Here is a 21,547-nt window from a genome sequence, read left to right as displayed (position 1 = left end):
TCTGCTTTAATATTTTTCAGGAAACCAATAAAGATGGGCAATTGCAGTCGTCGTTGTGGATGGGCCATGAGACCATATCTTCTTTGGATGTCCTGAGGAACTCTGTCTTCAATAAATTCATTAAATTTGTCATTTATGACTTGTAAAATTTCAAGGCAAGGTTTTAATTCGCCTAATGTTATTGAGTCTGTATTATCACCTGTAACTTGCCCAAATTATTTGACTGATGGATTAATAAAACATTTCCGTTGTGGTTTTAGAAAAAAAAAATTATTCCAAAATTTTCAAGTTAAATATTTGGGGCGTTACAATCTATATGCGCACATCATCAACATTCGATCTCTACAATGTCGTCGATATCAAAGACGAGGCAGCTTGATGATGATGTAGTAGGTGACCTCCTCAATGGGGGCTCCTGGAAGGCATCTGTGACGATCATCTGACGGGGGACCTGACTAGTGATGGCGACGAGGGTCTCATCGCGGGCGAGGTAGATGCAGTGGGTGTGGTATGCAGTCTTGACTAGTGGTCGCTTCCTCCATCCCGACAACGATCACCTCCTGGCCGTCGTAGAGGTGGCAGAACCTATAGATCAACTTGGCCTTGTAGAGCGAGTCAGAGGCGATCTCCATCCGATGCATCACTGCCATTTCTTGGAAGAACCACACGAGCTCCGTTGTTGTCGTCTCCCCCGACCATGATTGTGGCTCGATCTTTGCCCCGTGAATGGCACACTAGTCTCTCTCTCTCTCTCTCATTAGACGAATTCCTTCGCATCTGGTCAAACTGTTTGGATCCAAATAAGTCATATGAGAAGGCGAGACCCAATTGGATCATACTCAAATTGATCAGCTTGGATCCAGTCAAATAAAATGGGATTAGGATGATGGTGATCGAGGTCAACAAACCCAAATGAACTAGTTGAACATGAATGAAAGAATATTGGACCTTATTGGATCAGTTTGGATAAAAAATTTTTGCATAGATCCAATCAGACCGGTTCAACTAGAAGAACCAATAACAAGTTTTGGAACTTGCACTTTCAGGAAAATCTAAGTCAGTCCTTAAATCTTCTTAATAGTTGGTTCGGATCTATACCTTTTAGCATATTTAAGGGGCAAGTTTATGAGTATTGTAGTTATGGGTTGGATCATGAGAACCTAGTTTTTATTTGGAATTTGGGATCTTAAGGACTGGTTATAAAACCAGTTGTAACTCAAAACTCGTGATTTTATTTGAATCATGATAGTCCTCCATCGTGAAATATACATATTTTCCTGAGAAGCTCAAAATTTTCAACTTTATCGCGAGGTTTTCCCGTGCCGAGAAAATCCCGATAACGGGATTTTGACTTTTCTTATTTTGTTGGGTGGTGGCCTTCTTGAAGCGTATCAACAGCAGGAAAAGGAGCAGCCACAGAGCTCCCTCTTCTGCCGATGGCTTTTCCCTCTTCATTGGCCTCTCTCAGAGCCCAAACCCACTCTGTTCGCCTCCTCAGACTCCACAGGAGATCGTTCCTCAGAAGCAGAAGAAGTCGGTGTTCTCTCTCTCTCCTTCCTCACCCCAACCACCAATCGTTTCATCTCCCCTCAACCGCCATCGATCCTTTCTTCCCGAGAATTGCCAGAAATTTCACCCATCTGCGCGCGTCTCTCGCCAACAACGCCGAGATATCGGGGCCTCCGACCCTCCACGATGCCGCAGAGCGCTTGGAGGCTCTTTCTGTGGATGCCCAACAAGAGTGAGCTCGCTTCATTGCTTTCCTCAGGCGTTCTTGCTTTTTTTCTTGGGTCGGATTTGGTTTATTGGAGAAGAATCGTGTTTAATGATGGTTTGGAAGTGATATTCGGTGGCTTGTCTTTGATGGGTAGTTTTGGTTTTGGGGAAATTTGTTTGGGGTTTGGAGTTTTGTTTGATTAATGAAGTTGGTAGTGTGTGCGTGGTGGATGAATTTTTCGCCCATTTGCATTTTTGAATATGATGTATCATTGGATTTTAGTGTGGACAGCAGCCGAAAAATACCGAGCTCGATTCGTTGTTTGGCATTCTTTCTTTTCTCTACCTCAGAATTAACTTTGTTGGAGAGCTATCATGTTTATGGAAGTGGTGAGAGTGCCTAAGTTTTTTCTTTTTTGTTCTTGTGTTGTCCTGTTGGCCATTTTTGTCTAATGCTTAGTGATAGTTGTCTGGTTGTAATTAATCGTCATGCTTGTCTTGCTGTTGATGTTGGTTCCATGCTTTTCATTAGAAAATTCTCAGTTTCTTGTTTTCAAAGATTTGTCTTTTCAATGCACATGGTGCTAAGTTCTGTTTCCTCTTGAACTTTTCAAGACTCGTTTAGATGAGTATTACGTGGTTTGGAGGGCCATATCAAAAAGCTAGAGTGATGAAACAACATATTGTCATTAAGGCAATGCTTGCATTTGTTCTTTACTTGCTTTTGTTGTTTGCATTTGTAGTGGAAGGAAAAGTCCTCTTTCCATTGCAAGATATATGTCGTTGCTGAATATGTCAAATTTAGCATGCTTTGTTTTGCCTTGATGTGCTGCTAAGGTCGCATAATAAGTTCTATTAGATTATCCCGACTGACCTCAACATCTGAAGGAATTATACCCCATTTTTGGCTGCCTTCTCATTGTGAAGCACAAGGCCATTTTATGTAGTTAAACTGCAAAGCTGGAAGAATAAATATCAGATTACTGAGTGGAGGAACCTTATGGGGCGGCTAGTACACAATTCTGGTCTATGTTTGAATAAATGAGAATGGCCCACGGATCCATCTATTACAAGATATATAGAACTTCCAAATGAAATTCCATCTATGATGAGATATACTAGATAGAACTTCCAACTTTCGTTTGGATTCTCAATTATGAGCTGTGTTACGTAGACACTCCCATAAGTCCAGCTTGTTAGTGTTGGACAGTCTTGGACACTGATAACAACACCAACATGGCTAAACATGGACCGATCATGTTGCTTTTAAGTTTTAACTATGAAATGTTTGACACTCTTGACACTCCGCATTGACCATGCAAGTGTCAATACACTATGTACATAGTGTCTCAAGTTTCAGACATGCTACTTACATAGCATGTTAAGTGTCTGACATGCTATGCATAATTATGGACACAACATGTTAAGTTTCAGACACGATATATGTGGTGTATGGATACTGTGTGTCAAGGGACAGACACACTATGCATGGTGTGCTGAGGCTTTTCTTTAAAGGGAAGGAAATGTCTATCATTGTTGTAAGTATCGTATCATATCTGACAATACAATATGTTGTATCGCACTAATGTAGGTGGACACGATACATAGTAGGTCTTAATTATCTGGATGTACCGGCCCATATTGTGCAATATGGTGGTGTATCACACTGTATTGTATGTTACACTCATACAATACAAAAATAGTAAATATTTTTTCTTATTATCAAATATTTTGTTTCTTAGTTGTTACATATCATTTCACATGTTTTAGTAGTGTGTGTGTATGTTTAGTTGATCATAATGCTTAAATTTGATTTCTTTTTTTCTATTGCAGTCTATGATTTTTCCTAAATCTTTTATTTATTTATTTTGTTTTTAATGTATTTTTTATTTTTTAAATGGTTTTTTTATATATCTTACGATACAACTGTATCCTTGGCCTTTCCTATACGTTTTTTACAACATTGGTGTCCATATCTTACACTTTTCTCATCCAAACTCTATCAAAGATTTTCACCCAAACACCTCCCAATACCACGAAAATACATGCAATCATTTTTTTAATCTTTTAAATCTCGCCATGTCCGACACGTCATACCTATGTCAGACACCAATGCTTATGTTGGTGTCCAGGTAACATAGATTATGAGACTGAAATGAAACTCTTAGAATAATCCTTGTAATGATTGGATGGTAAAGATGCTCATATTTTTTAACTGAAATGGGAAAGCCATTGAAATTACAATAGATAAATAATCAAAGAAAGATATAAGTGCTTTCTCAAGATATAGCCAGTACTGCAGTAAACCCCTATGATGGACCTCTTTGTTCCCATGTCAACAATCAAAAGTCAAAATGGATTTAGACAAGCATTTTGAAGAACCCAATGAATATATACAGAACGGCAATAATTGGTGATGGTCTAAACATTCTTGACATGAAATCATGCTAAACAATAACCAAAAAGACAACAGTCCCAACACTAATACAAAACATAGTTTATGCACTTTTACATAACATGAAACAAAGTGGGTGATAAAAGGCTTAAATAACCCTGAGATGATGGTATAAGGAGTAACCAAGATGAAAAAAATAGTCCTGAACAATAATGCACAACATGATCTATACTGAAAAGAATATGGAACTTACAAATTAGTAGACAACTTCCCTCAAAAAGAAAAGAGGAAATAACCAATCCTTTGGGGTGAGTTTGCCTGGATGTCCAACTAAAAATATGAATTTGTAGAGGAATGATATTATAATTATCCTGAAGCTATGTTGTTTGGGTATATAATGTAAAGAGAAAGAGGGTGAGATAAATATGGGTGTAGGCCTGTGGAGTAATATCTATTTTTATAGAAGGGGGATGGTCCTACCCCTTTTTTTTGTTGTCACGTTAGGACCTTCTAAAAATTGTACTTTCAAGTATTTTTTGCTTGATCTGAACCGTTAGATGTGTTTATCATTGTTTACTCAATAGAGAACATGTATTTGATTAAGACCTTTTATGCTCGTATTTTAAAGAGGTAAAAAACTCAATGGTTGATATTATACTAAAATTTGATAAAATATTTACATTTTTACATCAAAGCAATTTGAAAGAAAGCTTGTTTCTTAGTAAACAAGGAATGATAAACACATCTACTGTTCAGATCGATCAAAAAATATTTGGAAGTATGATTTTCAGAGGGTCCTAATGTGACCTATCGAGAAAAGAGGTGGGACCGTGTGGCCATCCCCCTTCTCCTGTTTTTAATCCCAAACAGTTAGTTTATAATTTTGACCCATTTTACTAATTTAAATAATCAAACATTTACCTCCAAACAGTTTATTTTAATTCATTTTTTGTTTAAATGCACGAAAAAAACCATGACTTTTTGTTGGCCAACTTACTATTAAAAAGGTTTAGCAATTTGCTGGCTCCATTCATAAAGTACCTACTTGTGGTCAAAAGTTGTTCTTAGATGCTCATGAATGTAAAACCATGTGTCATAGTGTATATGGCATAAATGTAATACCTACTTGTGTTCACATGTATACGTCTTTGTATATAAATATTTAATGAAACCTCCCAAGTCATGCTCAAGATTCTTTCTTATGACCATATAAGAGATGAAAAATAGTAGAAATTTGATGAAGCAAAAATTGTTGGTACATATTTTTACTGACCCTTGAGCTCAACTGTGTTGCACACACAGGATTTCCATTGTGCCTATTCTGATGGTTAACTCATGTGCAGTGTAAGTGGTAGACTAGTAGCATTGGTGCTGCCTCCGTTAGCATGTAGTGAACCAGTTGCATCAATTTCTATGTCCTCCATACTGTGGTGATATACACTTGAAAGCTTAAATCAACTAGAAGAGGAACCACTAAGATCACCCCTTTAAATAGTGTTTGGTGGAACATGGACAACATTTCTTTTAGACAAGGTAGATAAAGATTAAGAAAAACTGGTAAGAGTTATAAAGCTAACTTTCACTTTGTCACAAAAATATTATGTCGCAGAGTTACATACAGTCCGTCAATGTTCTATTTGACAAACTCAACTTGTACTGGTTGTTTGCTTAATAAAAAAGAAAACAAAACTAAAGCATATGCTTGTGTTATGCTATTATTAGTCATTTATTATCTTGCAAGTTGTATTCAAGTAATGAATTTGTTTCATAGAATAAAGCCTCACACTGGACTAATGATTTAACATAATGGAAGTCTTCCAATGATTCAGCTACTCTGGTAATGATTCACTTTCACTTGGTTGACTGATACTCAGTGCTGTTCTGACCAGTCTCTCAAGGAATGTCGCTGATGAGTCTAATCAAAATTTAGCATGACTCAGAACATTTGGGGGGGGGGGCACTCTTCGATGGTTCTCTTTTTTTTTTCTTGTCCAAATGAAAATCTGAGTCTTGTTGGGTCACTTGGATCTTCTCTGGTTAATTGTGCCTATATGAACTTGGGGAGTCCTGAGTTGATGACCATCTAATATATGCTTGTTTGCATTCTATGAGAACATTAACTCATTTTATCAGTGAATTGTCTAAAACTTTAATATTGATTGCAGGCTTCCTTCATCTGAAATTTTTTCTAGGGGGCGTATTTACCACGAGACATATGGATGTCAGATGAATCTCAATGACATGGAAATTGTTCTCTCTATAATGAAGCATGCTGGATATGCAGATGTGGTGAAAACTCCAGAGAGTGCAGAAATTATTTTCATAAACACTTGTGCCATCCGTGACAATGCTGAACAACGTGTATGGCAGAGGCTTAACTACTTCTGGTTTCTGAAAAGGCACTGGAAGAGCAACGTTGCTATCGGGCGGTCACAATCTTTGCATCCCCCAAAAGTGGTTGTCTTGGGTTGCATGGCTGAAAGGTTGAAAGAAAAGATACTCGATGCTGATAAGATGGTCGATGTAGTCTGTGGACCTGATGCATACAGAGATTTGCCTCGTTTGTTGGATGCAGTTGACTATGGTCAAAAGGGAATTAACACACTCCTATCACTTGAAGAGACTTATGCAGACATTAATCCTGTGAGAATCTCCACTAATTCAGTAACTGCATTTGTTTCTATAATGAGGGGATGCAACAATATGTGTTCATTTTGTATTGTACCATTCACCAGAGGCAGAGAGAGATCTCGACCTGTGGAATCAATTGTTAGAGAGGTAGGTGAACTTTGGAAGGAGGGTGTGAAAGAAGTAATGCTTCTCGGTCAAAATGTGAACAGCTACAATGATTCATCTGGGACTGATGAAAATATTAAATCTGGAGCTGATTGGAAATTTAGTGAAGGATTTTCTAGCATGTGCAAAATTAAGAAGATGGGAAAGCGATTTTCTGACCTCTTGGACATTTTGTCTTCTGAATTCCCAGAGATGCGATTTAGATTCACATCACCACATCCTAAGGATTTTCCTGATGATTTATTGTATCTAATGCGAGATAGGCATAATATCTGTAAGAATATTCATTTGCCAGCACAGACAGGAAGCACAACAGTACTTGAAAGAATGCATCGCGGATATACTCGGGAAGCTTACATAGAACTTGTGAACATGATTCGTGGAATCATACCTGATGTTGGGCTGAGCAGTGACTTCATATGTGGTAACATACTAACACTATGACTCTACAACACTAGAGCTTTGTGTTTTGCATTTGTATTGGTGAAAAATGAGTTTGTATTTTCTGTCGGTGAATGCATATTTCAATTTCATGAAAATCAGAGTCATCAAATAGTTTATTGATTGTTTGTATTTATGCTATGAAGTTACCCTCAGGACATTATATTCATGGTTCTTTTGAGTGATTAATAGAAGTTTTGGTCACTCATATACTCCATTGTTGCTTGGTATTCCCTTGTATACAAGGCATATTGAAAATTTTCATAAAAGTTGCTGTATCCCCATGTGTACAGCCTTATCCATGCAACACATGCCAGTTATCAAGGGATTAAAATGGGTTGGCTTATTGCTAATACCCAGTTTTTTTTCTGTTACATCTAATATTTTAGATGTGATCTACATGATTTTTTTAGTTAGGAAGTAGCTTTTGGTTCACCGGAATCCAAACTGTGTGCAGGTTTTTCTGGGATGTGCAAATGAATGGCTACAAATGCACCAATTTTTCTAACTTAAAAAACATCTTTTTGTCGAAGAAACATGATCCAAGGGTTGATTCCCACTGAATCAACCATGCTGACTACATCTACAAGGTTAGATTGAGTCAAAATGACTTGCACCATGAGATTCCAACTGGATTGTAGGTACAATTGACTATAGCAAATATATATCCAGTTAAAAGTTGAGACATGCTAGTCATATTGAACAACTTCATAAAAATGGTTGTATCCCCATGTCTACAGCATTTTACCACATCACATAGAAGCAAGTTGTCAATGGGTTAAAAATGGGACATGCTGTGCAAACCTGCATGCACAAATTATAAGCTGAACTAGAATAAACTTATTATGTTCACAATATTAGCCCATTTGAATGCATTGTATGACTGCTGAGCAGATTCATGTTAAATGTGTGTGATAAGTCTGAGTTTCAATAAGGTTTCTTGATAAACCTTTGTTTTTTGAGCCACTAGTTTAAAGAAGAGGCTTTCTTCACAAAATGTGCCTGGTCTGAGGAGATGACCATTGATCATTTTTTTCAAGTAATAGTTCCCAATTGTCTACTGGTTGATGCCTTTGGATTGGTTATCATACTCTGATTTATATCATGTGGAGCATGTCATCCAGCATTGGTATAGTTGCACAATGGTGGACCAAGAGAAGTTCACATTTATTTCTTTCAGTTGATGGCTGATATTTCCTCCATGAATAATGCTTTCAATGCTATTTGTTTCAGGCTTCTGTGGAGAGACAGAGGAAGAGCATCTTGAAACTCTGAGCCTTTTAAAGGCCGTAGGTTATGACATGGCATTCATGTTTGCCTACAGCATGAGAGAAAAAACTCATGCACACAGAAATTATGTAGATGATGTGCCAGAGGATGTTAAACAGAGGAGGCTAGCTGAGCTCATTGATACATTCCGCGAAACCACAGGCGACTGCTACGACTCTCAGATCGGAACGGTCCAGCTTGTGTTAGTAGAAGGACCTAACAAGAGAGCTCCTGAGTCAGAGCTGATCGGTAAGAGTGATAGAGGACATAGGGTGATATTTCTGAAGGTGCTCCTGCCATGTTCAGACTTCAACCTCTTGGGTGCCAACCCTGATGCAATTGATCCTACAAAACGGAACCCAGGAGTCGGTGATTTTGTTGAAGTGCGGATTCTGAGATCAACCCGTGCCTCACTGTTTGGTGAGGCATTAGCGATAACCACTTTGAGCAAATTTCATTGTAAAGAACATGTGACAGATTCGGTAATGTATTCATGTATTGCATGAGTATCTTTCAATTATGCATTAGTGCACAGGAATTCTTTTGGCTAAGATTCTTTATTTGAATACCTAAACCGATTCTGCTTTGAGCCAAGGAAGTATCAAACTCCTTGTTTTGGAAAATCCCCCACCAAATCTATCACCTATCCACAACAATTGAAGCCTTGTGTATCAAGCTGTTTCATAATCTGGGCAACCTAACTTGATCTATCATGTTTAATCAGGCAGTTTAAGTGACTCGTGTCCCTGGGGGATCATGCAATAGCTGGATGGTTTGGTTGCACTATCATAACCAAGGGCTCGGGTCCAAATCCCACAGGTTATCCTTCAGCTCTGCTTAGCATCAAGTCACAGTAATTCAGTGCAGTGGCCTTGATCTGGCTGCACCTAATCAGATCAAGCCCAAAACCTCTACACATAATTTTTGTAGAATAATCTGATTTGATCTCTCTAGTATGTATAAAGTCTCTGGTGCAGATATGCACTGTATGAGTGAGTGTGACCTTACACATTCGAGTATTTTAGCATGCGGATGGAGTTTAGCATGGTTCATCTAGCACAATTCATGTTTTCCATCCAAAAATTTAAATGTGAAAAGCTTTTCTTTTTTTCAGTTGTATTTTGGTGCAATATGAACCATCCATTTGTATAATTTTTAAAGTCATTTTGGCATTTAAACTATTGTTTGAATGTGCATTCTGAAGTAAATGAACCATGATAAATCCATCTGTGTGGTTATGCTTATTCCTAAAATGCATGAGTTGATGAAATTTTACAGATTGGTGAACAATTTTGCTTTAGTTTCCACAGCTTAATTAAATGTTCTCTCCTAATTAGAAAGTGCAGTATTGTTTAAGGTGAGTAATATGACAGAATTTTCTGAATGTGGAATGTCTGGGAAGATATTGGATCCAGGTCCATGCTTATTATTAGATAAGAACAAAGACAAAAGCAGGAAAAGGACACTCTTTATCCTCATGCTGGAAGAGAAAACTGAAGAAAAGCAAGAATCCTTTGTTAAAGCAATGAAAGCAGTATCATGCCATATTGTGTTTGGTGCTCTGCCTCGTCTGCTCGTTTGAAAACTGTGGATGGTGAGACAAGTCGAATCTGTTGGATTGGGACCAGCACATACGAAGGGAGAGTTCCAGACTGTCTGTGGATACTGCACCACCAATAGGATCCTATAGAACCAGAAAGATACCAATAGGTGACTCTAGAATCTGACAATCAATGATTAAAAAAAAAAAAGGCCAACTTTAGGATCCTATAGAACCAGAAAGATACCAATAGGTGACTCTAGAATCTGACAATCAATGATTAAAAAAAAAAAAGGCCAACTTTAGGATCCTATAGAACCAGAAAGATACCAATAGGTGACTCTAGAATCTGACAATCAATGATTTAAAAAAAAAAGACCAACTTTCCAAGTTAGGTGTATTCAGATTATATATATATATATATATATATATATGTGTGTGAAAAATATTTTGTATACTTGAGTGTATAAGAATGGTGATACTGGCCATATCACACTATGAGATTGGCTGCAACTGTCGGGGTCACACCAGCCAGCATGAACGGCGCTACCATGATGATTTTAGGCCTATCTCATTGTAGAAGGATGCAAGTCAACATGAGTGCAAAATTGTCTCAAATATAGTAGTAAAAGGTATTTATGAGACAAACATTTTATGGCTCATCACTCCCGCTCATTTGATGTAAATACCCCAGCTCCCCCTTGCCCATAAGAGATTACACCCTCTTTTGGCCTTACAACAAGGGATGCACACTTGTAGGTTTTGAGCTTATGTTTATCAGTTGCCCCTACCAGCTGAGTGGAGCCCTCCCGGGCTATTCATGATAGTTATCAGAGTAGGAAGTGAATGCGGGTAGCGAGTGTTTAAGATATGATTTGATATGTGAAGCATGAAACATTTGAGAAATTAGGACAAAAACAAGTAGTTAACGACATAAATTAGTTAAAACTTGTGCTTTGAACTTAAAATGAATTTTAAATACTTTTGCCAGTAATATGCATTGTATACTTAAAATATAAAAAGATATATTTTTTTTTAAATATGAATTTTTAACATAAGAAAAACATTTACAATATCAAAGAAACTCATTTTCATATTGAGAAATGTAAACTTTCCAATTTTTGAAAATAAGTTTCTTGTAAAATTCAAAAAGTGTGAAGGAAGCTTTAAATGTGAGTTTCCTGATAAGCGAGCATTCATGGTTTTAAGAAACTTCCTGTAACTATCTTTTTAAGCAAAGCTCTCTCTCTCTCTCTCTGAAGATATTCGGTGAGCTTTTCTAACAAAACTGGTAGATCATCCAGATTAAAATATGATGATTGACGTTTACGACTACAGTCATTATCATTGATGTTGGAAAACTAAAGGCAGTGACTAAGGAATGATGAAAGTCACTACCTATGTCGCTTTGGTTTCTCATTAGAATGGTTGGGATCATAATATATATGAAAATGTCCATATTGTATGGATAATTTGACCTGATTTTCTAAAGACCCTATAATTTTCAATATTCTCCTGATATTCAAAATCACAAATGTCTGACATCATTAAGATCCTTTTACCCTTCACAACTGCCAATTTAGGCCTTATTGCGATAAAATTGTACCACCCATCAGCTAAGTCCAACTCTCACATAAATCCAAAATCACAGGTTTTTTTATGCGGACCTCACAAACTCGTATAAATTTATTTGTGAATTTTCAATAAAAATGAAACCACCAAAATCGCAAATATCCTACGCTTTCGCATATACGGCAATATTTCACATAAATATATTTGTGAAACTTCACTTGAAGTGAAACCACTAAAATTACATATATTATATGTTTTTGCATATATTTCATGATTTCACATAATATTTTTGCGACAATCCTACTGGTTTGTGAAAATCCTTCAGTTTCGCAAATGAATTGGGTATTTGTGATTTTAAGTGTTTTAGCGATTATGCAAAACAATAGGGTTTTTGTGAAATAGTCAAATTTTTGCAAATATAGTTATGTGAAATTGTGAATTATATGTGAAAAAATAAGGTATATGCAATTTTAGTGGTTTCAATTTAAGTGGACATATGTTTAAGCAAATTTATGAAGTATTTACGATTTTAATGGTTCTAGTTTTTTAATTAGAGTTTCGCATATAACAACCCAAATAACAATGAATGTAAGCAAATATACAATCAAATAATTTGAAAACATATAAACAATAATATTATGTACAAATCATTCAAGAGTGCTTTCCGTTTAAACATTCAACAATGCTTTCAGTTTAAATATTCAAATCATTTAAACATGGGCATTATATACAAATCAATGACATTCAAATGACTTTATATAAAAGTTCATTCATAAAAATATTTAAATGACATTATATACAATCAATGACATTCATATAACTTTATATAAAAATTTATTCATAGAAACATTCAAATTGCATTATGAACAAATCAATGACATTTAAATGACTTTATATAAAAATTCATTCATAGAAACATTTAAATGCCATTATATGCAAATCAATGAGTTACAATATTGATCTTTGAATACATAAAAAAACAAAAAATAATCAAATGTATTTCTACTGTTGAGGATGTTGTGATTTCCACGATCGTAGCTCCTCGTTGATCTTATTTGCGTTCTCTAGAAGGCCAATTTGAGTACGTATCATATCCTCTTGAGTATGTATCATATTCTTCAGCATGCAGATTTCTTCAACTACAAGCGCCAACTCTCCTTTCAATCCACTTACAGTCTTTTTGTGCTTTTCTCTAACTTTCTCCTCTTCCTAAAAGGCTCTCTTTGTCGTTGAGGAGCATGCAACCTGCTAGGCAGCTATAAAATTGTCATTGGTGACATGTGCTATGGATGACAAACCGATGTCTTCGCCGCCCTCGTGCTAGTCTTGAAGTTTAGAGAGGAATACTATGCTATAATACTTCATTCGATCCTTCATAGAATGCGATAGAAATTTGCTAAGTACGCAAGAGCAATTGGTTGGTTGGTAAACAAATCCAAACTGTCGAATGACTCGACTGGCCATTTGGCGTTCAACTTCATTAATGTTGTGCAACCAAATATCCTTCCTCGCGATATCGTTCATCCCCACAACCACATTAGCATTCTCCTTCTCCTCTAATGTGCTTTCATAGGGGCACCAATTTACCTATATTTTCTTTATCGTTAACCCTACATACACGCATTTATTAAAAAAAATATGAAATATCAACAACAATACTTATGTTTACCCTAGTCAGCCTGCAAAGCGATGCATCGCATTTCGCACGTGACATGCGATGACCCACCAATCTTTGATCATGGTGCTCTTTGTTGTATGACCAACTCTACATTGCGATACATAAAAATTTATGGACAACATCACGTATCTGGGGCCTTTCAATGGACGTGTGCTCCCACATCCAAACCTGCATAACAATGATTAATACATAGTTTGTATCAATACATGATATGTAAGTACATAAATAACTATAAATCAAAAGTTTAAGTACAATAAAAGAATAAATACCCCTAGCAACACCAACATCCCAACAAGGTTTTTTCTTTTTTTTCTCATGCTACTCAAACTTGCATACAAGTGTGGAAGTGAGGCTACTCTCCATGAATATTGATCAACGCAATTCAAGTCTTCCAACAATGTGACGTATGATGCATGAACTAACTTCCTACCAATATCGATGAATATGCATGAGCCAAGAAAGTACAGCAAGAATGCTCTCACCGTCTTGTCCAACTTACTACCACCCTTCCCTTCAATATACGATAGTTTTGCCTTCATTCTTCTCACCTTAGTAATGTCATAGTAGCTCCTAAGCCATGAAAACTTGATTTTATCGACTTTGAATGCATCATCATTTGCTTGCAAATAAATATCACACAAGTGCTTGAAATCTCTCCATTGTTGTCCACTAACCGGCTCTCCATGGCAGTTCAGTCTGATGATTCATGCCATATCCTCTAACGTGATGGTCATCTCAAGATCTCTGAACTAAAATGTGTTGGTTGTCGGATTCCAAAACTACACAACAGTCGATGTTTCATAGTGTGATCCCCAAGAATTTGCGAAAATGCATTCGATCCAACAACTCTTTTCCTTCCTCCGTTAGTGTTAAAAACTATTTATATATTTAGTTCCAGTAGAACCCCTGCATGTAGGATGTTGGCTCTTCGGAATCAATTGTTTGAGAATCCTACAATTCAAATTAATTTCACTGAAATCAATGAATTTTAATTTCAGTTGCAATTGCATTCATAGATAGAAGCAATATATAAACATATATCTCAATTTAAGCAATGAAATTGATCAATTTCGATGAATTTCTACATGTTTTACACATACATGACAAACTAATCAATTGCATTCATGGATAATAGCAACATTAAACTAATCAATGATTGGATATATATGTATAGTAGCAATATCTATGTGTATATATATATATATATATATATATATATATATATCCTAATTTAATCAATAAAATCAATCAATTTCAATGAATGAATGTATATATGTATAATAGCAATTTCAATTGCATTCATGGATAATAGCAATATATATATATATATATATATATATAATCAATCAATTTCAATAAATTTCTACATGTTTCATATATACATAACAAACTAATCAATTGCATTAATAAATAGTAGCAACATTAAATTAATCAATGATTGAATGTATATATGTATAGTAGTAATAATAATTTTAATTTCAGTTGCATTCATGGATAATAGCAATATATATCTTAATTTAATCAATAAAATCAGTCAATTTTAATGAATTTTTACATATTTCACAGATACATGACCAACTAATCAATTATATTCATGGATAGTAGCGATATTAAACTAATAAATGATTGAATGTATATATATAGTAATAATTTAAATGTCAATTTCAATTTTAATTACATTCATGGATAGTAGCAATACCTTTCCACGAGCACCAAACGTTCTTCCTCACTGTGACATCTTCGTCAGAGCTTTCACTTTCTCTTTCGCATGAAGAGCAGCATCAGACTCCTGAACGGTGTTCGCATATAATCCAGTCACATAAACCTCACTTACATCTATTTCTTGAGGAGGGTCCATGTTAACCTCAGTTCCTTGGTTAGGTACTGGTCATGCATACATTTGGCATTTTATTCATCTTATTTTATGCATGATCCATGTTAAAATCGCTTTAAAAACTCATTTTTATCATTAGTTTTGAGAAACTGCATCGAAATTAAAATTATCAAAAACTCATATTTTTCAAAGCTTGCCCTGCGTTTTTCAATGTTTTATTTAGTTTAGGAATTTTTAATTAATGTTTGAATTAGTTTAGAAAGGTTTGAGTAAAAGTTTTAATTAGTTTAAGAATATGTGTTTTAGAAAACATGTTTTTCTAAATACCCTTTTTGAAAATTATTGAAAAACTATCAGACACTTTTTGAAAAAATATGTTTAACCTAATATTTTAATATAAATAGTTATGTTCAAGGGTTGAAACATGTTTTTCAAAATTAGAGTTCATGCCCCCTCCTTCTTGCCCCTCTCTTCTCTCTCTCCCTTGTTCTCTCTCGCTCTTTTGTCGATTTCTTTCTCTCCTTGTTCTCCCCTTCTTCTTCTTCTTCCCCTTTTTCTTCAAGCTTCAAACCCTTTCGTCATCGGCAACTTCTTCATTTTCATCGAGCCAACGTGGATACAGCTGGATTAACCATCTTCTCTTCTCAACCCTTCCATCGGAGGCGATCCGTGACATGTCATTTCTTTCTCTCTTTTTCATCGCAGGTCTTAGGTTTTGCATTACATAAAGCATTGCATCACATATAGTTTCATAGATCATTGCATTGGCTATATATTTCATCTAGTTTATTTCATGTTTGCATCTGAAAATAAATAAAAAGAAATATATATATATATAGTTCATTTTTTATAGTCTAGACGTTTCTTGATATATGAATAGAAAAATCTTGATTTGGGAAAATCATTATTTTTAATATAGGATCTCTGTTTTGCTTTCTTGATTCTTGATTAGATTAGATTAGATTAGTTTAGCCTAGCTAGATTAACTATTAGATTCAAAAGGAAAAAAAAATCGGTAAAGAGTAGTTTAGCAACTAGCATTTTTTTCTTAGGTGTTCATATTAGTTTCTTTTAGTCGGGTTCTGTTCACTGCAGGATATTAATTGTCCATTCAGTTTTATCAGTGGTTCAACATTTTTATTTTTTTTTACATTTAGGTTCAACAACTTTTGTTCTTTAATGAAAAGTCTTTGTTAGTTTTTTAATCATCACGTTTCATTTTCTTTTGTTGATCATAATGCAACAACGTATGCCTTAGTTTGATTTTTATCTTTTGTCTATTAGTCCAGCCGCACTTTGTTTATTAATTGCTTTCTATTAATGTTTTTAGCCTTAGTTATGATATTAAAATTTTTTGTGTTATATGTTTGCATTAGAATTGCATGCTAGTTTTTTTATCAGCCGAATCCTTGTTGTTGACTTTTAACATATTTTTTTTTTGTGTTTAGGTGAGTCATTGTTTTACGTAGGTTAGTGTCATGCATGAGTAGTTAGTTTTTTTTATCGTGCAAATTCATTGATAGTTAGTTCCAATTAATTCTTGTTCAGCTGATTCTTTTTGTTTTAGTTAATTGTTTTCTTTAGTAATTTGTTAGTAGTAGTTTAATTAATTAGTTCAGTTGGGTAATTTTTTGATTTTTTTAGTTTCTCTTAGTTTCTTAAGTTCTTGAGTTCTTGAATTAGTTAAGCTTAGTTTGTTACATTTGCTTTCTTGAATTATAGTTAGTCAAGTTTGTTTAGCTATTTTGTCTTTTAGTGTTAGTTGTTTTCAATTAGTTATTAGTTAGTTCATAAAGCAGTTTTGTTCATGTTGATTGGTTCATGTTTTTTTTAATAAATTTTTTTCATTTTCACCTTTGATTTTCTCATAGATTTCTATTCGTACTATTTTGTTTTATTTTCGTATTTTGCATAAAAGTATTAAAACGTGTGGTAGAACCCTTTTCGTGCCCTCAAAGTACCCTCTGAGGTCCCCTCAGGCCCTCAGAAGTGCCCCTCAGGGAGATCTTTGGAATAAGGATCAGTAAAAAAGAAGTATAAAGATTATAACCATTCAAAGAGGGAAGCACAAGTATCAAGAAGGGACAAAAAGACTCGAAGCATTGAAGACCTTTCTTTATTTTTTGATTAGAATTTTATTTCTTTCATTTTATTTAATTCAATTGGGTTTGTAATAAGGCACTTTATTATTTTGTTTAAGCCCTCTGAGCAGGGACAACAATCTTAGTAATTTATTTAATTATTTTTTTTTAGTAATAAAGAGTAATTTAGATTATGTGTTTGAATACAAAGTATTTTCCGTTCCCTAAGATCGACCCAGACTCCACCACTCGTGCGAGCCGGTTTTTATACTTTTGGTGTTTGGATTTCACTTGATTTTGATTAAAAATATTGTTTTAAAAGGCGTTTTCATAAAACTCACACCAAATTTTTGGCGCCGTTGTCGGGGAACAACGATTAATATGAGTATTCACTTTATTGCCAAGTGTTTATTCACGTTTTGATAGGTTGCTAGTTTCTTTTCTATCTTTACTTAGCACTGTTTAATTTCTTTTTTTTTGTTCCTTAACTAGGATTGATTAGTTTCTTTTCTTCATTTAGGTTTAGAATCATGTTGTTTGCAAACCCTAGATACCAGCTTACCTTTCCTACACAGCCCACCGATTATAATACTCTTAGACAAAGGCGTAGCTGGGGGTGGGGTGGGGGGCAGAACTGGGTTGTAGCCCAGTCCTAACTCTCGAAACAGTTAATTTTTTTTTAAAAGCCCAGTCCTAGCCCAGCTCTGACTGCAGCAAATAGTTTGATTTGTCCATATGAAATATATATTTTTTAATAATTGCAGCCATTTTTTATTTTATCTCAAAAAAAAAATTCGGAGGCGCTACACCCGAACCCCCGACTATCACACCATTTTTTTTCTACACCCCTGTTTGCCCCCCCCCTCATATGAATCCTAGCTACGTCACTGCTCTTAGAGGTGACTGCGCACAATTGGTATTGTGCTCATAGTTTATTTTTTTGCATAATATCTGTTGGGTGCAAGTGTGTAGTGCTTGTTTACTGCTTTCTAGTTGTTGTTTTTTACCAGCTTTGTGGTTTGATCGCTTTGCACATTAGGTAGGTAGAAAACCAATGTCTTAAGACGATTGCTGCAATGGTCTACTTTCTGGTGCATGCACGGGTGACACTCTCTTGACCATGAGCTTAATGAGTTAGTTGAGGACCCCGAGTCCCTTATTAAGAGAACCTGTCGATCCAGCCTCATAGCCCAAGATCAATAGTTGACCCGTCCTCTTATGGAGTACTTCACTCCCAATGCTTACACTTCGGCCTCCTGTATCGCCAGACCCGTTGTAGGAGTGTCAGAGTTTGAGATTAAGGCCAACATAATCTAGATGCTTCTATCTTTTCATGGACTGAACAACAAAGACCCCTACCGTCATCTCGATGAGTTCCTCGACATCTACTCTACGGTACATATCAATAATTTTGGAGTTGAGATTGACGTTGTTCACGTTCTCTCTCAAGGATAAAGCCAAGCACTGGCTGAAGGCCCTCGATACTGTTCAGATTATTACTTGGGAACACATGCAGTGTGAGTTCCTCAAAAAGTATTTTCCAATTGGTAAGACGAACCAATTTCGTAAAGCCATTACCAGTTTCTCTCAGATTGAGGGAGAACAGTTCCATGAGACCTGAGAGAGGATGAAAGATCTTCTCTAAAAGTGTTCCCACTGCCAGGTGCTCCGTTGGCAACTGGTGTAATATTTTTATGATGGCCTGACCGAGAAGGACATACAAATGGTTGATTCTTCATGTGGGGGCATGTTCATGCTCAAGAGCGAAGATGAGGCATGGATCTTATTTGATACATTGAGCGAGAATGCCATGTATCATGCCCTGTCCTTAAGGCTTAATAGGACCACACTTGTTCCTAGTGGTTCTAAGAAGAGAGGGATTTACAAAGTTGGGTCCAAGCATGAGTTGAAAATCAAAGTGGACCAGTTGACCAAGAAAGTAGATCAATTACTGGCCAACCCAGCTTTGATAAATTCAATAAGAAAAGTGTGAGAGCTATGCGCTAGCTCTGCACACTTTGTTTCGGAGTATCCGACATCACCACTCTATCATAAATTCGTTTAGGAGCAAGTGAATGTTGCTCAAGGTTTCGCCAGACCGATGCATGACCCTTATGCATCTACCTATAACCCAAGATGGCGAAACCATCCCAACTTTGCATAGAGAAATCCACAAGCCCCCCCCCCCATCTGCCCCGTAGACACAACACAAATAGAGTAACCTCCCACAAGTTTACCCACGTCCCACATTTCCACAGGCTTATCCCCAGCTTAACTTGCCTTCTCCTCAGGAGCCAACATAGAGCTCATCTTTTTAAGAGAAGCTGCTCGAGGCCTTTTCTGATATTAAGGTCAATCACAACTCCCACACACAGTCAATAGCCAAGATAGAGACTCAGATGAGACAGTTGGCTGAGGTCTTGAGCAGATGAAGCGAGGGAAGCCTTTCAAGTTAGTCTGTCGTCAACTTGAAGAGTAGGAAACCTATGTATCATGACCTGCACCTCATAAAGTCCCACCATGAGCAGGTCAACTCTATTATGACCCTTTGGAGTGGGAAGACATTCCATCCTACTCAGGAGTCGACTGACGAACCCACCACCACACCCATTGCTCAGTCAATCTCCTCCACCAGGCCCACGAAGAACGGACAGGGCCCATAACCTGTGCCTTCTTTGTATATTCTCGTAGCCCCTTTTCCTCAGGCCTTGGCCAAACAATATGATTTTGGCAAGAAGGGGGCATGCATGCACGTAATGTTTGATATATTCAAGCAGAATCACATCAACCCCCCCTTGCCTGTCACTGCTTATATTGATAGATGTTCGGTTCTTGGCTCTCTACCGAGAATAGTCTTCACGTGGAGACTAAACCCTTTCTTCCAGTCTAGAGAGTCATCATAGGGTCTAGAGGGGTAGAGTTGGAGGGCACATAGTGCACAGTGTCACATATGACACTCTTTTCCTCAGAGCCCCTGATTGAGCATGACTTCACGTCCATTGATCTCATGGATGATGAAGGGTCTCCAGAGATCCGTCCGACTGAGGATGTAAAACTTAGCGCTTTATGGGAGGCAACCCATATTTGTGATGTACTATTAGTAGTCTTAGTAGTTTTCTATTTTTAGTTAGTTTTCTTCTTTCGTGAGCGTGAATGATAGAGCATGTATGCATCGCACTTTTGTGTATTTTTATGAGTTGCAAACTGTGAGATAAGTAGAATCTCTGCATAATCATTCACATGTCGTATCAGGTAAGGTTCCACCATGTGGATCAGGTGACTTCTATCCCTTTTCTATCATTTATTTTTGTTCTCATATGCATTCACTCAATTTCGTGCAAGCATGGGAAAGTGCCACTGAGGACAGTGTCATTCAAGCATGGGGGAGGGTGTAGTTTGCACGCTCAAACTTTTTGTCTTCGTACTTGCACTTTTGGTGACAACTCATAACAATTAGACTTTTAAGGAATGAGTTTGATCTTATATAAATGCTTTAGATAATCTAATGTTTTTAGAGGATTTTTAAGCCCTACAAAAAAAATCTGACAACACGTTTATAGGGTTAGAATTGTGATAAAACACCGGAATAGCAAAAAAACCCATTTAGCACCGACCCATATATATATATATATATATATATATATATATATATATATATATATATATATATATATATATATATATATATATATATATATATGTGTGTGTGTGTGTGTGTGAAAAATGTTTTGTACACTTGAATGTATAAGAACGGTGATACACTCTTAACATTTTCTGGCCACGTTACACTATGAGATTGGCTGCAATTGTCAGGGTCACACCAGCCAGCGTGGTTTTCGTCCAATCTGGTGTCAGAAGGATGCAAGTCAAGGGCTGAATCGTTTCAGGTCGACTTAGGTCTAAAATTGTGTCAACTATATTAGTAAAGGGTATTTATGAGACAACATTTTATGGCCAATTACCTCACTCATTCTCAAGCTCATTGATGTAAATAATACCCCAGCTCCTCCTTGGCCATAAGATAGTACACCCTCTTTTGGCCTTACAACAATGGATGCACACTTGTAGGTTTTGAGCTTGTGATGTCTGGTGATGTTTATCAGTCGCCCTTACCAGCTGAGTGGAGCCCTCCCCGGCTATACAAGTTCGAGAAGCGTGTGTTTTGGATATGATTTGATATTTGAAGCATGAAACATTTAAGAAATTACGACAAAACAAGTAGTTA

The 21,547-nt window shown here is 36.3% G+C and overlaps 1 protein-coding gene across 1 annotated transcript; it reads left to right on the top strand.

Annotated features, from left to right (window-relative positions):
- Positions 1-347: 347 nt before the first annotated feature.
- On the top strand, positions 348-9,211 carry LOC149827875 (CDK5RAP1-like protein). Its single transcript, XM_090018588.1, has 5 exons — positions 348-422; positions 1,388-1,741; positions 2,000-2,106; positions 6,277-7,331; positions 8,582-9,211. The coding sequence occupies exons 1-5, from the start codon at positions 348-350 to the stop codon at positions 9,121-9,123; spliced, it is 2,133 nt and encodes a 710-aa protein (XP_089874714.1). The 3' UTR covers positions 9,124-9,211.
- Positions 9,212-21,547: the final 12,336 nt, after the last annotated feature.

This window comes from Nuphar pumila, chromosome 10 (genome assembly GCF_984573655.1).
Source record: "Nuphar pumila chromosome 10, dmNupPumi1.hap1.1, whole genome shotgun sequence".
NCBI lineage: Eukaryota > Viridiplantae > Streptophyta > Magnoliopsida > Nymphaeales > Nymphaeaceae > Nuphar > Nuphar pumila.
This window is presented reverse-complemented; position numbering and strand designations above follow the sequence as displayed.